Here is an 18,039-nt window from a genome sequence, read left to right on the forward strand (position 1 = left end):
CATGGAGCAAACAACTCTCCATTCAGCATCTTAGCACATTTCACTAGACCACAGCCAAACCTGGTCCATGGGGCATAGTTATCAGGAATGTCGGCCATATTATTGTGACCTCTGCATGTATCAGTGATGTAACTATGAAGAAACTGGTATCCGCAGTGATCTCAAGCCTGCAACATAAAAATTGCAAAGTAAGGGGCCGCTCACATCACATTTGGCAAATTCATTTAAATGAAGGCCCTGGGAAGGTTAAAACAAAAAATTAGACAATACTCCTCTACCCTCAGTCCTCCGTTCTGGTGTCTCATCCCCTTTCCTTCCAGTATTGGTCTGGTGTGAGGTGCCTGTCACCAGCCTCAGCAGTCACCTGATGGGTAGTGGTGATATCACTGCTGATACATCTCCGGTCTCCATCAGGTGACTGCTGAGGTCAGCGACTGGCGTTGATGTCACCAGAGCCTACGCATTTCTGTCCCAGCCTGTGTCAGCATCAAAGAGAATTCACACTGCTATTAATGGGGTTGTCTCAGTCATTTTATAACATCCATATGTACTGCAAATGGGGCCAATAAAATAAATTATATATATACATTCACCTCGTAATAGTTAAAGGGGTTCTCTAAACAAAAAAAATACTCACCTATCCCTGGTTCCCTTTCAGAACCGGTGCCAGAATCTGCTGACTCTGATCGGTCTCAGCAATCACATATGTCTCTCTGCTTGTGCTGCGGCGAGTTCTGACATAGGAGGGAATGGAGATCAGGATCGCACAACAGAGCAATGGGAAAAGAGGAGTATATACACTGCTCAAAAGAATAAAGGGAACACTCAAATAACACCTCCTAGATCTGAACGAATGAAATATTCTCATTGAATACTTTGTTCTGTACAAAGCTGAATGTGATGACAACAATATCACACAAATATCCTCAATGGAAATCAAATTTATTAACCAATGGAGGCCTGGATTTGGAGTCACCCCCAACATTAAAGTGGAAAAACACACTACAGGCTGATCCAACTTTGATGTAATGTCCTTAAAACATGTCAAAATGAGGCTGAGTAGTGAGTGTGGCCTCCACGTGCCTGTATGACCTCCACCACAAAGGCAGAGGTAGCGGTCCTGCTGCTGGGTTATTGCCCTCCTACAGCCCCCTCTCTGTCTGCTGGTGTACTGGTCTATCCCGTGGTAGCGCCTCCGGCCTCTGGACACTGCGCTGAGAGACACAGCAAACCTTCTTGCCACAGCTCGCAATGATGTGCCATCCTGGATGAGCTGCACTACCTGAGCCACTTGTGTGGGTTGTAGAGTCCGTCTCAGGCTACCACAAGTGTGAAAGCACAACCAACATTCAAAAGTGACCAAAACATCAGCCAGAAAGCATTGGTACTGAGACGTGGTCTGTGCTCCCCACCTGCAGGACCCCTCCTTTGTTGAGTGTCTCCATAATTGCCAATAATTTCCTTCTGTTGTCTATTCCATTTGCACCACATCATGTGAAATGGATTGTCAGTCCGTGTTGCTTAGAGTTACATTGTGTTGCTTAAGTGTTCCCTTTATTTTTTTGAGCAGTGTATTTTTTGTTAGTTTGTTTTACATCCACCCTGGCCGCCCATGTTTGCCCTAAATCCTGGACAACCCCTTTAAGTTAATGGGTGCAATTACTTTTACTACATATCACATAGAAGAAAAAAATCTCAATTCACTGTGTGAAGAGGGAAAATCATTTCTGCTTCCTCACAATGTCTTTACGTCATTCCTTTACTTTGTACACAAAAAAATGTCAAGTATATAGACAAACTGTCCACTTTTACTAAAACTTGAACTATAAGTGTCTGACTTTGACAGCTCCAAAAATCTTGGCGGTATGAATGCTTCACCTCTTTATTGCATGTTGTAATGTTATGTTTATTCCACTAGATGCCGCTGTTCCTTAGTAGGGTCATATTGTATTGCACTTTATTGGTCTGGCAACATTCTTCATTGAGTACTTTTTGTAAAATTTCTGTATAAGGGTGCATGCACACTACGTAACGCCGGGCGTGTATGAGAGCCGTACACGCCGGCATTACAGCAGACTGCCGAACACTTCCCATTCACTTCAATGGGAGCGCTCGTAACAGCGGCGTTTACGAGCGCTCCCATTGAAGTGAATGGGAAGTGTTCGGCAGTCTGCTGTAATGCCGGCGTGTACGGCTCTCATACACGCCCGGCGTTACGTAGTGTGCATGCACCCTAACTCTAATCCTCTATTGCTTCCTTTTCAGAAAAGTGCCGCAAATATATATACTTATATCACATCACTGCAGACATCACTTAGTCACACACTGCTTGTGAAGAGATCATTTGAGTGATATATAAAAAGCAGGATTAGGGGATAATTACACTCCTTAGGGAATCTGCACCTTCTCAGGCGTATGGAGTCTTACAAAGCCTTTTCTGCTCCACTGGGGGATTATGGGAAAAATATGCAAATCTGTTTTCCAAGATGTAAATAATAAGATGTAAACAGTGCCTCTGTTTGCTGCCCTCTAGGGCAGCCCCCTTAAACATCATGCACGACTTTTTCAATAAGCCTTAAATGCTATGATGCAAGGTTTAGCCAAACTAGTATTTCTATTCCAAAAGGAACAGTTTCCCAGCTGCGGACAGCGCCATTTCGATCTGTTGGATCTCTTCAGCACAGCGTAGGGATACTAGCTTGGCAGAAAGAGAGACTAGTGTCCCTGTGTGAAGAAGGCACAAGACTATTATGCACTATGGCGCATAATAGTGTGTGCAGCAATACGGTTTGTGCTGGAAGGGGGGGAGGGGTCAGGGGGCTGGAAGGGCCCCATATCAAATGTTCACCTTGGTTTTAAAGCTGACCACCGGCAAGCCATGCCCTGTCCAGTTTTCCCAGGGTTTAGGAGGGAAAGCCTGGGGCAAACAGCAGCGGTAGAGTGAACGCCCCCTAAAATGTCATAATTTTAAATTAATTGGATCCAAAATGCCTCCCAATAGTGTCATGTAGTAGGAGCAGCACCAAACTGGCAAGAGGCTACACAAAGGGAGTGAGCTCATGACTGACTCCAGACTCCTGAACTCCAAAGTCTATACCCCTATAACCTCAGTTTTATTACAGTACCTTATATTACTAACCTTGTGTAGCATCTTGCCAATGTTCTGCTGTGTTCTGAGTCAATCAGTTGGGTTGCCTGAAGAAGGGTCTTTCTGCTTTAATATCTTGCATATGTAATTTTTCTGGTTAGCCAATAAAGGTATCATATTTGCAATAGAATAGTATCAAATATTGCATGATGGGTTTTTTTCTGGCTATCAAGGCCCTACACTATTTTTCCCTATGCTTTGTAAAAATGTTTTTTGTTGTGAGTTCTCAGTGCAGCGAGTTATCATACTCAAGATGAAGAAGGCTGCGTCTGTATGTGCTATTACTGCCGCAAGCTGAGCAAGGTAAGTAGCTGGAAACCTAGTCATGTACTTGGCTCCATTGTGCATGATGTAAGCGTTGATGGCATCTAAATTATCATACATAATAATATACACAGACTTTTATCCAGTAATGTAAGTTTTCATGATTTTTTTCTTAATGTTTTACAAAACATTACGCTTCGAGGCAAAGCCTCCCATTAGTGTAAAATACCATGTAATAATTTATGTATATAGTGTTTGTTTATGTAAAAAGTCTGCATTTGTTCCAATAGTGAAAGGATTGGGTCAGGCAATGACCTATAGATGAGGTAGTCATGTTATCCACAGCGGGGAGCTGCAGGACAGTTTTGCTTCCACTTGTAAGACGGAATATGATCATGAGAGAAATAAACTTTGCAAAATTGAGTAAAGATCAGAAGTTGTAGGTATTGGATCCAGGCCCAATAACTGGCGTGTTGCTTGATCCCAGTCTTTTCCCAAACCAAGACGCATACAGATGTCCGGGTACTGTCGGTCAGATTTTACTGCCCACTCAATGGCTTTTTCAATGCTTGGATACTGTGAACTGATTAAAGAAGCAGATACAAGTTAGAAGAAATACAGGACAAGGAATCCTGGAATCAGGAGTACACCAAGTTAGAAGAGGCCAGGGGTCTGTACCCTGAAATCAGCTTCAGGCCTCCAGCACATGAGCATTGTGGAGGGTACGCATGGTGAAGTAAAGTATACTAGTCATAATACACATGTGGCCCAGGCCTAGAGCCGATTCCAGTTAGCAGACCCCGGGGGCCACAGGTTTGGGACCCTAAACCCCAGATAATGGAACACTAGCAGTTTAGTCATTACAATCCACATGATAGACTCCCTTTAGGTGTATATTTTTTAGTAAGTAACAAATATAAGGTGATGCATTCCCTTAAACTATTAGTGATCGGCCTAATTTAGACCTAATGGCAAGCCATTTTTTCTTTTGTCTTCCGGTATCAAGAGTCATCATTTTTAAATTTTTCATCAATGTAACTGTATGAGAGCTTGTGTTTTGCAGGACAAGTTATATTCTTCAATGCAACTATTTTGGAATAAACACACCTATAAACACACAGATCTAAGGATGTGTTCACACCTTCCGAAACACCGTGACTTATATTTATTGGAAAAACCTCAAATGAGGTTGCAATGACAAAAATTTGTAACCCTTCACCATCATAACTTGAACTTAAGTTTCTGGGTTTAAGGAAATGTTACTACCTTTGACACTTTATTTTAAGGTAACAGCTTGTAGAAAGTAAGTATATGAAGTACTGTATATATGCAAAAATATTTCTGACATTATGTCCAGCAAGTCCCTGGTCACATCTGTGCTATGGCTACTGCTATTAATGGAATTGTGGTAAAATATATCAAAAATGGCAATGGACTGCAGTGACATAGAATGGAGCGTGCCAAGGGTTGCATCAGGTCAGTTTGATGGTAATAATAGTGTTGTGTTACTTTGGCCTTCAGAAGTGACGAAACTACAGGTGGAAACCCTGAACGCAGATGTGAACATAGCCAGAGGGTAACTATACCTCTCCGTGTGACTACATGATAGCAAATATCAACAATGTAAGTGGCAATGAGATAACACTAGGTTCACGCTAGCTCCGGCTATTCATCACTTACATTAGAGAATCTGAACAATGGAGAGGTGGAATTCTAAAACAATGGTTGCACAAGGGACCCCGACAGATCCTATTGACTATAATGGGGTCCGTCAGCTGTCCACCATTTTGAAAATGAAAGTTCTCTGTTTAGATCTTGTTACTCAGATGACTTTCAGAGGTCTTCAGCAGAGACTCAGATGCAGCTATGAACCCAGCCTTACCCGCCAAACTTACTTACATCCTCAAAGTAAATACAACAGTTGGGTATTGTGTAAAGTGTAAAGAAAACAAGAATGCAAATAATGCTTTGGAATTGTAGTATTTATGCTGATGTTTGTTTTTTATACTTGTACCTTTTTGGGATGGACTGGTCCAACTTCATCAAAGTTTTCCATCTGATTCCGCTGAGAATGTTGTGAACCCGGATGATCTGCAGCACCAGGAGTGTAGCTATGAGTTTATGTATTGTATCTATTCCTCTGGTACCTGTATTAGCAATAGCCAAATATAAAGAAATAAAGAGTGATTGAATTATAAGATAAATGGTGTACAGAATAGGGACATGAGACACTTTGTATAACTATGGGGAGCATAGGGCATTTAGTAAGACCAATGTTTTATGTGCCGCTCCACAGGCATCAGATACAACACAATTATTAAAGGGGCATTTCCATCCCAGCCAGTCAAGTGGTAAATACGGTGGATTGCCCATGGTGGTTAGTGAAAATATTTTAGCACAGTACCAATACAGCTCTAAGCTGAACACCAAAGTCGTGTGACGCAGACTGGTTGCAATTGATATCTAACAATCCCAGACTCCCTACCAACCAGTCTGTCAAGGGAGATCTTTATTTCACAGAAGAAAGAACACTAAACTGAGGGCAGATAATGGGGGCAAGTAGGATAGTGAGGATTTAAAGTGGTTATTTGAGATTGGCCAAATCTCAGCGAGAGGAGGAAATACAGTGCTGAGACCAGTGACTGACCGCAGTGGTCATATGTTGTAGACGTGATATCATGTTGCAAAAACAGAGACTGACAGGGCGGACCAGAGCGCCAGCACAGAGATCTACCTGGTAAGTAATGGGCCTTCTGTTTTTTTTTGTTTTTTTTAACTGTATTTACCCCCTTGCTGAGACTTAGTCCAATCATTTACAACCCCTTTAAATCATAGCTTAGCCATTCTCTTAATTTCACATTAAGGGGGTTCCTGATTTACTGTAGCAGTAACTTAACCCTCTGCTCATACACCGGCTACCCAGAAATCACTGCTGTCACTCTGATGGCTCTGTCGTCTTCTCATGCACCATCTGAGGACAGGTCACGGCTCCAGCCAATCACTGGCCTCATCTGTGACCGCTACACAAACAGCACAACACTAAATGACCCACTAAATGGTGGGAATTTTCCCTATTTTCCTGTATAATAACACACATTTCTTATACATAGATGACTTAGAGATAAGCGGCAGTAACTGTTACCTACCCAGAGATCTGATGCCTTTTTTAACAAGAAAATCTTCAGTCAAGTACCAGACATTGATCTTTAATAATGTACCGAGTTCTCGACTCAGCAGCCAGTATCCCTCCTAGGGCAAAAAATACAACAGTGAGATTACTTTTTACCATGAGTTTTCGCTATAATATTTTTGGGAGATGCATAATGGCCGAGCCAAAAATAAGTTACCTGACTTTGAAGAGATGACAGAGATGACCAAGGAGGAGGCACAAAACGTCTTTTCTAGAAAATACAGAAATAATCGTATTATTATTATATAAGTGTTCTGTGAAGACCAATGAACTATCACAGATGTATCACTGAGGTAACCCCTGAGCTTTTACATTTGACTTTATTTGAACCCCTGTATATATTGTGATGTACGGGGGATTCAGAAGCTCTGGTTTCTTTCCCAAAAGCAGTCTTTATTGCAGCAGACAAGCTTAAAGGTACAGGCAGTGCTGCTCAGCATGTCAAAACAAACACATGAAAATAAAGACCTACGCCTGTCCGGTGGCTTACTAAACGAGTTATTCCCTCACTAACCAGGGGGTCAGCCTACTGCTGACCTCCTAACAAAACAGGGTTTACAAGTAAACAAGGGGTACACATACCCGGCACTTTAACAGCGTCCTTTTTGGCAGAGCTTTCTCAGGCTGCTTGACTGTGTCAGTGTTTCAGTCTCTCTCATTTCTCTCTCTAACCAGCACACCTGTGCTACTTACAGAGCTCTGCTGGCTTGTTTCCAAGCCTGGAATGGATTGCCATGCAGGACTGGCCCAAACTTTACTCCAGTCCGGGACCTAAAAGCTGAACGCCTGTGCATACTGCAACAGTCTTGGGAAAAAATAGCCTTTCTCCCACACTATACCCCTCTCCACTTCACAATATATATACTCTAGGAATAGGACATAGGGACATTATAAAGGCAGTTAAATCATTTGGACCCCCCTCTATGATCCAGATTGTAGAGCTGCTAAAAGGGAGCGAATCTTGTTATGGCCATGCAGTAGAAATGCTTCATATGTTATTCTACATATGTCAGACCTTAGTTGGTCACCAGATTGATCTTGAATTTGGCTTTGGTCTCTTCATGAGTCAGCTGCAAAGGGACGTACTCAGGCTAGTCATCACTTACAAAGTGTTACAACCAGCACCATAGCATCCAATTGCATTTACATTTTTAGGAAAACATATAATAGTGGAAACAATAATAAATTACCGATATCTGTAACAACGGAGATGGTGGAGGAGAAACCTAGAAAATATAAAGATATATCTAATTATATTATAGAAGAAGCTAGGTAAGATCTCTACAGGCACCAAGTTTTCTTTCTTTCTGGAGAAAACTGTGCTTCCAGATTATTCAGTATATTATAAATACGCTATGTCCCATAGTGGTGTAGAGGTGACCCGGGGAACGGCGGCTCTGTTTCCATTCACTTGAATAGGAGCAGGGCTGCTTCCAGCTGTAAACAATGTAAATGGCTTCCAGCACCAGCCAGATCAACTGATCGGTGCAGGGTGTGGGCGTCAGGTCACAAGGATTGGAGGATTGGTCATCAGTATCCAAAACACTTGGAGTCTTTGACAACACCTTTAGGCCAGGGCCCCACGTAGTGTTATCAACACGATTTGGCTGTGGCAGAAATGCAGCTGCAAAAACCAGTGCGCTTTACACTAACTGCAATGCGGATGAAATTCTGGCTATTCCCATTCACACATTGCAGAACACAATCCACAGTGGAAATGCTGCAATTTGAAAAACGATTGTGTTGTTGCAAATCACAGCATGTTTATTATTAGAGATGAGTGAACACTGTTCGGATCAGCCGATCCGAACAGCACGCAGCCATAGAAATGAATGGAAGCACCTGTGACGCTGACTTTGCCGGCGGCCGGCCGGCGTCACAGGTGCTTATCATTCATTTCTATGGGTGCGTGCTGTTCGAATCGGCTGATCCGAACAGTGTTTGCTCATCTCTATTTATATCTATAGAAACATTGGCGTTTTCCATATAGGTATAATGGAAGTAGAAAGGCCACAGAGGAAATCTGAAAAGTGCTGCAGTAAAAATGCGTTTCCACCACGTTTTTTTTCCTCATCGCTTTTTGACAGTGGCCCACTACGCGGGGCCTTAGCCTGAAACTGGTGTTTTTATAATCCAGTTTTATTAACAAGATTGCTGGAGTGAGATGTGCCAAATTTATTTTTACTTCTGATGGTTTCTGGTTAAAAGCAGCAAATCTAATCCAGCAATGAGCTGGTGTAAATCTGTACAGCAATCATACATTCATCAGGCGGCAGGAAGCCATGCCTCCTCCTCCCTGCTTTTTGGAAAATTATGAAAACAAAAAGTATAGTTTTGTGCAAAAAATGGCAAAAACATTGGACGTAACGGTCATGATGATTTACCCCCGAGGTGTACAGTTCTGGTTCATACATAAAGACCTAGCAGATCCAGAGAACATTCAGAGGACGGCAACCAAAGTAGTAACGGAATAGTTGGATTGCAGAACCCAGAAAAATTGGGTTATATGAGTTGGATAAAAAAAAAAAAAAATTATGCTAAAAATGTATTAAATGATTTAAACACAAAAATATACATACCATATCAGCTGGGGCCAGAGGTGGTGGGGTTACTGCTATAGACTGTTCCGTCTTTGTAGAACCAAAAGTTCCAAAATCTGAGGAAATGTGTGAACTGTATTGCATTATGTCTCCAAATAATGACCCACATGGGACTGGAGCTTGGGACGTTGCGGAATCAAACAGCACTGAATGGGATTGCTCTTCTTGTAACCGAGGCAAGTCAAAGTTGTGCTATAAAAATAACTAATATTAATTATATACAGCTTTTATAATTTACAAGAGCAAGTTCATAACAAGAACATACGCATACATGAAGGGGCCACACGGTGGCTCAGTGGTTAGCACTGCAGCCCTGCAGCGCTGGAGTCCTGGTGTTCAAATCCCGCCAAGGGCAAAAAAACCATCTGCAAGGAGTCTGTATGTTCTCCCTGTGCTTGCACGGATTTCCATCCCATATTCCAAAAAGACATACGGATAGGAAAAAATGTACATTGTGAGCTCTATGTGGGGCTCACAATCTACATAAAAAAAAAAGAACATCTCATTGTCTGGTCACCAGGGACAAGGTAAAATCAATCTAGTCATAAGCATAACTACCAGGGTAGCAGACGTGCAGCTGCTATGGGGCCCAGTTACTGAGTGAGCCCATTTCCGCTAATGAGGGTGCAATTGGTGTTAACTATTGAAAATGGAAGGATATGTAGAAAATTGACTGCGCCTCCACTACTTTACCTGCCTGCATGTGATATCATTATAATTACTTTCTTCAGAAGGTAAATAGGGGCCCCATTACAGATTTTGCAGTGGGGCCCTAGAGCTTCAAGCTATACCTCAGACTCAGAGGAAATAAAACCAACTACTGAGCCACCATCTAATATGGAGAATACAAAGAAAAAGACTTACAAAGAGGGAAAACCCCATGTCATCACTGTCATCATCATCATCCTCCTCACTTGAAGAAGTTCCTTCTACCGCCTTTGGATGCTGAAAGTAAAAAAACAAATAAACTGTTATTGATTGATATATACTGTATATTAAATTGTTATTACATTATTTAGGGGCTTCCTAGGTATTTGTACCAGCTGCTCAGACCTCAGAGTGCTGTCATTGTATGTTTGCTGCTCTTTAATAGGGTTCACTCTGCCTCTGATCTCTGAATCTTTGCCTCTATCCAGAGATTGAGTTTGCACCCACTTTGTGAACCCTGAATCCTGACTTCCAAATGTATCTCAGCCTCCACCTCAATTCTGAACTTGACCTTTCTAACGAAAGAGGTTCCTGAACCCTTTACCTGAACTCTTCTGTCTGGACTCAGGGGTCTTTCGGATAGGAAAGGATCCCTTTGACTAAGACTCCGATTGCAGAACGTCGCTAAAAAAAACGCTGCCAAAAAAACACAGCGGAAACGCATTATATTTTTTTCTGAGTTTTTCATAGTGTTTTTGCTGCATATAACTCTGCCGTTGTTCTTCCCTTATTAAATCTATGGGGAAATGTAAGAATTTCAGTAGGTAAAATTGACATGTTGCATTTTTCAAAAAGTCATGCGTTTTTGAAAAGGCGGCTTTTACGCAGCGTTTTTTCCCCCACAATATGTGGATGGGACTAACCAGAATCTCACTCATTTTGCTGGTACTGTTAGGCTCCATTCACACTGAGTAACGCTGGCGTTTTTTTTGTGCTTATTCTGGCACATAGCGCCGTGTACACGCCGCGTTTGCGCCGCGCTATTTTGCGGTCGCGTTGCGCAAAAAACGCCAGCGTTATGAGCCTTAAACGCAGCATTTTGTTTCTGCAACATGTGGCCTCAGCCTTAGGCTGGTTGAACATGATCGTACTGCAACTGGCCTGCCATGAGTTTTAACCAGTTGCACACAGGAGACACGGGGATGTCCCCTTGTGCCGCCTGTACACGGGCCGTGCTTCTGCGGCTGCTTTGATTAAATGAATAGGAGCCACGGAAGTATGGGCTGCAAAATAGGACAGGAATAGGACTTGTCCTATCTGATGCTGCCCGCACACTGAACCATGAAAGTCATGGTCGTGTTTACAGGTCCATAGAAAAAAATGACTCTGTGTGCTATCCGTGAAATACATTGATAGCTCATTGACCCACACCACGGTCGTCTACATGGGGCCTTACACTGCTAGATGCGTCTGCTAAAACCTTTGGGCCTTTTGATAGTAAGAAATGGAATCTGGCCCTTCATCTAGTTTTCTGAATTTAAAGAGGACCTTTCATGTGTTACAACAGCAAGGATATCTCCAGCTCGGGGGCATATAATGGGAAAGCCGACAGTGCACTGAATTCATCACACTGTCGGCTTTCTAGCGGTATATAAAAACGCATGTGACCGAGGACACAAAAGGTCGGTTGGATATTGAACTCTATTGATCTGCTACTCCTATGGCTACTTTGGCCTTGCTGTGTGTTTGTTGCCAGAACCTGGGAAGCTTGGCTAATCTCCTGGATGTGATCTTGGACCAGTTCATCCATTACCTTATATATAGACCTCTGCTACTTATGTATTGACTCGGCTCTCCTACTCTTGACTCTCTATGTTATTTTGTCCTACTTACTTTTACAGTTTACAAACTGGACTTTATAAATATCTTGAACTTTTAGTTTTGCACTGCAGTTTATGGGTTTTTTTCTGACAACTGTTCTGTTACTCCCAAGATCCTTTTATAGTCTGGCAGTGTAGTCAGACCGTAACATATACATTCTTTCAAACCTGACTTTACAGCTCAAAAAGCACAACATTAATACAGTATATCTGTATAGCACGACCTTCTTTCCCATATGCCAACCATTATTTCCAGATGACCAATCCATGTCTGGTAGAATATCTACATTTATAGCAGATATCAATTCAAGAACATTTGGTTCATTGTCAAAGGTTTCCTCTGCACCCTAGAAGATACAGGAAAAAAAAATATCCAAGTCATTAATGGCCAAAATAAAAATTGCAGGATTAAGTAATAAAAAACACATAGATAGTGACATAGAAACGTAAAAAGAAAACCAACAATAACATATTTAACCTAAAAATTTGGTTTAAAAATTATTTTTTGGTGACACATTCCCTTTAAGCCAATAGCTTCTAGGTCATGATATCTCCATATTGTCCTATAACCTGTGGTATAAATGAGAACTTTTGACAACTGCAGTTAAGGGGCCAAAGTGAGAAAATTGGCTGGGCAAAGGATCCTAGTAGGTTCTAAAGAGAATCTGCAAATCTAGTCTCCTGCTTAGTCCATGCTTGATTCAAGAGGATACAAAGGGGCATTTTTCCTAAACATGTAATATACATCTACTGCATATAGAATAATCTATTATTATACAAAGAAGAAATTACATCGCAATAGCTTATGGCTCCTATGCCTGTTCAGTACTCACCCTTTTCTCCACGGCCACAAAACTTGTGAATTGAGTGACCAGTGAGTATTCTTTACTGAGCTGAATGATGAAAGACTTCATCTCTTGTTTCTTCATCTGTATCAAGTATTAAATAACAAAGAATTATCATCACATAATATTCCAGCTCTCTACTAACATAGTAATCTGATCTAAAGGAGATCTAGTATTTGGGTATATTGTGAGAAGAGAGCAATATACCATCTTATGTACCAGTGTAAATACAATCTCTCTTCTCATCTAGGTCTCCTTTAGAAATGTAAATTGACTTTTATGTCAGAATTCTGGTGTGCAAAGATCAAGAAATTCCCCTTACTATAGTTTCACCATTACTCAAGTGACTGAAACATTTTATTTTTCATTGTATAAAACAGAAACAGATTTATTATTTCATAGACTTTATATTTCATTTTCAACAATAGCTAAGAACAGGGACAGACAACAAGAGCCCGGCCACTACTACTAGAAAGCAGAGGTGGTCATAAACCTAGGCAAGGAGCTGTAAACATACGTAATCAGCGGTGTCTGACTTATAGAGTACAATAGATAATTTCTTAGATAAAATGCTTCAGTTAGCTTAAAGGGATTGTCCAGGCAAAAATGGACAGCCCATTTAAGTTTTAAATTGAATGGGGTCAGTGAAAATAAAAAAAAATAAAAAATCATACTCACCTTTTCACATTGCTCCAGTGCCTTCTGGTGTGGTCCGGTCCTGTGGTGACGTGTGGTGGAAGTCCCAGCCATTTGTAATCGCTGGGGCCAATCAGCGGCTTCAGCAGAACTCAGGAGGAGACCTATGAGAAGCCGTCGGAGCAGAAGGCCCGCAACGTGCTGGGTTTACACTGGAGCATTGGGACAGGTGAGTATGATACTTTTTTTTCACCTTCCCGGGTGACATGCCACTATAAGCTTGTGTTAGTATTCTGATTGGGGGCCTTTCTATAATACAGTCCTATGAAAAAGTTTGGGCACCCCTATTAATCTTAATCATTTTTTGTTCTAAATATTTTGGTGTTTGCAACAGCCATTTCAGTTTGATATATCTAATAACTGATGGACACAGTAATATTTCAGGATTGAAATGAGGTTTATTGTACTAACAGAAAATGTGCAATATGCATTAAACCAAAATCTGACCGGTGCAAAAGTATGGGCACCCTTATCATTTTATTGATTTGAATTCCCCTAACTACTTTTTACTGACTTACTGAAGCACAAAATTGGTTTTGTAACCTCAGTGAGCTTTGAACTTCATAGCCAGATGTATCCAATCATAAGAAAAGGTATTTAAGGTGGCCAACTGCAAGTTGATCTCCTATTTGAATCTCCTCTGAAGAGTGGCATCATGGGCTACTCAAAACAACTCTCAAATGATCTGAAAACAAAGATTGTTCAACATAGTTGTTCAGGTGAAGGATACAAAAAGTTGTCTCAGAGATTTAACCTGTCAGTTTCCACTGTGAGGAACATAGTAAGGAAATGGAAGACCACAGGGACAGTTCTTGTTAAGCCCAGAAGTGGCAGGCCAAGAAAAATATCAGAAAGGCAGAGAAGAAGAATGGTGAGAACAGTCAAGGACAATCCACAGACCACCTCCAAAGAGCTGCAGCATCATCTTGCTGCAGATGGTGTCACTGTGCATCGGTCAACTATACAGCGCACTTTGCACAAATAGAAGCTGTATGGGAGAGTGATGAGAAAGAAGCCGTTTCTGCACGTACGCCACAAATAGAGTTGCCTGAGGTATGAAAAAGCACATTTGGACAAGGCAGCTTCATTTTGGAAACAAAAATTGAGTTGTTTGGTTATAAAAAAAGGCGTTATGCATGGCGTCCAAAAAGAAACAGCATTCCAAGAAAAACACATGCTACCCACTGTAAAATTTGGTGGAGGTTCCATCATGCTTTGGGGCTGTGTGGCCAATGCCGGCATCGGGAATCTTGTTAAAGTTGAGAGTCGCATGGATTCCACTCAGTATCAGCAGATTCTTGAGAATAATGTTCAAGAATCAGTGACGAAGTTGAAGTTACGCCGGGGATGGATATTTCAGCAAGACAATGATCCAAAACACCGCTCCAAATCCTCAGGCATTCATGCAGAGGAACAATTACAATGTTCTGGAATGGCCATCCCAGTCCCCAGACCTGAATATCATTGAACATCTGTGGGATGATTTGAAGCGGGCTGTCCATGCTCGGCGACCATCAAACTTAACGGAACTTGAATTGTTTGTCCAAAATACCTTTATCCAGGAACTGATTAAAAGCTACAGGAAGCGACTAGAGGCTGTTATCTTTGCAAAAGGAGGATCTACTAAATATTAATGTCACTTTTCTGTTGAGGTGCCCATACTTTTGCACCGGTCAAATTTTGGTTTAATGCATATTGCACATTTTCTGTTAGTACAATAAACCTCATTTCAATCCTGAAATATTACTGTGTCCATCAGTTATTAGATATATCAAACTGAAATGGCTGTTATAAACACCAAAATATTTAGAACTAAAAATGATTAAGATTAATAGGGGTGCCCAAACTTTTTCATAGGACTGTATGTATTACAGTAGTATTATACTGACCTCATTCTCATTTTCCATCTCATGCAGGATCCCATCCTCATAGTCTTTAATGAGAGCTCGAGCTGTAAGGGTGTGCAGTATCTGGACACAATGAGATCAATGTAATGTAAGCAAAAATATTAAAGAGAACAGAAAATCATCTTACTCCTTATAATTATTGGGGTTTTCCAGGGCTTAGATACTGATGGACAGATCAATATCATATCAGCGGCTGATGGAAGAAGTATAGTGTACAGAGCCATACTCACTGGAAGTACAAAGCTCTGTACACTGGATAGTAGTCACTAACACTCAGTTCCCATCCAGAGAACAATTCAGCTGGGTGTTGCAGTGTCATGAAATCCTGTGTGGAGATGCTCAGTGGATCTCCAGGACAAAGGATGCAGATAGTCAAGGATTCCTTTATACTGTGATACACGCTTGACTAATTTAGCTGGCAATGTGGGGCCTACAAACTCAGACCTCCTTATAGTAGGTGCACTTTCTGCACACTGGCTAAAATTGTTGGAAACCTTACAACTAAGTTCAGAAAATCAAAGGTAACATGACAGTCAATGACAATTCCTCATGGATATAAGTTATGGCATTTGGCTAGTATACGCTCTAAGCAGTGGAGGAACTAGGAATAGCGGGGCCCTGTGACGAATTTTTGACATGGGCCCCTCCCTTCCCTACCGACGCCATAGAATTCGACCAACCGACCCCCCCCCCCCCACGGGCGCATTTCTGTGCACACTATTATGCCTCATAGTGGCCCCTGCACACAGTATTATGCCCCATAATGGACCCTGCACACAGTATTATGCCCCATAGTGGCCCCTGCACACAGTATTATGTTCCACTGTGGACACCCATGAACAATTATTATACTCTGGGGTCTTTTCAGACCCCAGAGTATAATAATCGGAGACCCAGGGGGGATAAAAACTTAAAAAAAATTGTTACTTACCTATCGCTGTGCTCCTCTGCACACTCTGCCGCTGTCGGTCATCTTTAGTGACTGCTGGGACGTCATGTGACATCATCATGACACATATGGACACAGGCACCGGTCACGTGACGTCAGGGACATCACGCAAGTAGGCCAGAAGCCTGCCTGGAGCCCAAAGAGGTAAGTAATGTTGTTTGTTATGTTCTGTTACCTCTTCCAGCCATCCGATTATTATACTCGGGGGTCTGTAAAAGACCCCCGAGTATAATAGTGCTTGTGGGGCCCACGGCATCAAATCCTGGCCCCACTTCCCTGGTAACTCCAGCCGGTAACGTGCTATTAAAAAAAAAAAATAAAAAAAAATGCAACGGTAGGGGCTGTTGCCGGGCCCCTAATGTCCCAGGCCCTGTGGCAACCGCTACCCCTGCTACCCCGGTAATTAAGCCCCTGCATATAACCTGCTGATGAGTGGGGTCTATCCAGAGATTGCTGGACAAGTCAAACATTGTTGGATATTTTTCCTGCACATTCACCTCAGATACTTTTTAGGATTGGTGGAGATAAAGTGCTGACTGGCTACTGGATAGGACTGAGATATGCCATAGTTTATATTCTGTGAAAAATATCATTGACTGAGGACAAAATAGTGAGCATGATAAAATGTAGAAACGTAGGGATTAATGTAACGTACCGTTCCTGTTGTTTTCTGTAGTTTAGTAGCTGAGACCGCGTTCTCAAACTGTTTGTTATTAATTAAAGCCTTTAGTGTTGCCTGTAATTTAAGCACAAAGTTGGGTTAAATACTTAAAACCTATAAAAAAAAAATATATATATATATCTTAGGTTAGGGTCCCACATTGATAAAACACAACATTTTACATCACTTGCAAAGTGAATGTAATTCAGGCTAATCCCATCCACACATTGCAAAAAAAAAAAAATGTAGTGGAAAAGCTGAATTTTAAAAAACACTGACATGACACAGTATGTGAATTATACCTATGGAAATACTGGTGTATGGCATTTGCTATACAACACATACCTGAGTGCAATGAGGGACAAACCCATAGACAAAAAGGGATTCATCATAGAATATATTCTGTATATTTGCAGGAGCCTGTAGGATCTCAGAAGAGTTCTGGTTAAACTGTCTCCACTTCACTGAAATAGATTTACATGTCTCTGAACTGAACCGCTTTTCTTGTTTGTTCATCTATAAGAGAAAATACATAAGCAGGAACTTTTACTCTGACAATTTTAAAGGGATCCTATCATACAAACCCTTTTTTTTCTAACACTTCGGAATAGCCTTGAGAAAGGCTATTCGTCTCCTACCTTTCGTTGTCTTCTCCACACCGCCATTCCATAGGAATCCCAGTTCCTTGTTGGTATGCAAATGAGCTCTCTCGCAGCAGTGGGGGTGTCCCCAATGCTGCAAGAGAACGCTCTCCAGCACCACCTCCATCTTCATCAGCAGCGTCCTCTTCATCTGGCGGTGGCTTGTAACTTCTAGGCCTTGGGCAGAGCAGACTGCGCATGCCCACAGGCCACGAGAAAATGGCCACATACAGTACTGTGCAAGTGGCCATTTTCTCGTGGCCTGTGGGCATGCGCAATCTGCTCTGACCGAGGCCTCAAAGTTACAAGCCACCGCCGGAAGAAAAGGATGAAGAGGATGCTGCTGACGAAGATGGAGGCGTTGCTGGAGAGAGTTCTCTCACATCATTGGGGATGCCCCCAGTGCTGTTTGAGCGCTGGGGCCCGCCCCAGTGCTGTGAGAGAACTCATTTGCATACTGACAAGAACCAGGATTCCTACGGAATGGTGACGCAGAGAAGTCAACAAAAGGTAGGAGAAGAATAGCCTTTCTTGAAGCTATTCCAACGTGTTAGAAAAAAAGGGTTTGTATGATTGTAATTTTTAAAGGTCCTATCACATCCTATCTCAT

The 18,039-nt window shown here is 41.9% G+C and overlaps 1 protein-coding gene across 2 annotated transcripts in view; it reads right to left on the reverse strand.

The window, feature by feature from the left end:
- Positions 1-3,664: 3,664 nt before the first annotated feature.
- Positions 3,665-18,039, reverse strand: part of LOC142195934 (protein mono-ADP-ribosyltransferase PARP4-like) — an 825,676-nt gene continuing 811,301 nt past the window's right edge. Inside the window, exons 35-46 of one of the 2 annotated variants that reach the window (XM_075266048.1) lie at positions 17,134-17,304; positions 16,783-16,863; positions 15,161-15,241; positions 12,564-12,659; positions 11,955-12,077; positions 10,067-10,147; positions 9,182-9,394; positions 7,793-7,828; positions 6,760-6,813; positions 6,559-6,661; positions 5,427-5,559; positions 3,665-3,995 (exon numbers count right to left, since the gene is read on the reverse strand). In XM_075266048.1, coding sequence (XP_075122149.1) covers positions 3,806-3,995; positions 5,427-5,559; positions 6,559-6,661; positions 6,760-6,813; positions 7,793-7,828; positions 9,182-9,394; positions 10,067-10,147; positions 11,955-12,077; positions 12,564-12,659; positions 15,161-15,241; positions 16,783-16,863; positions 17,134-17,304 — 1,362 coding nt within the window. In that variant the 3' untranslated portion in view covers positions 3,665-3,805. The remainder of the gene's footprint in view (positions 3,996-5,426; positions 5,560-6,558; positions 6,662-6,759; positions 6,814-7,792; positions 7,829-9,181; positions 9,395-10,066; positions 10,148-11,954; positions 12,078-12,563; positions 12,660-15,160; positions 15,242-16,782; positions 16,864-17,133; positions 17,305-18,039) is intronic. The other variant, XM_075266050.1, reaches the window with a different exon arrangement.

This window comes from Leptodactylus fuscus, chromosome 2 (genome assembly GCF_031893055.1).
Source record: "Leptodactylus fuscus isolate aLepFus1 chromosome 2, aLepFus1.hap2, whole genome shotgun sequence".
NCBI classification, from domain to species: Eukaryota; Metazoa; Chordata; class Amphibia; order Anura; family Leptodactylidae; genus Leptodactylus; species Leptodactylus fuscus.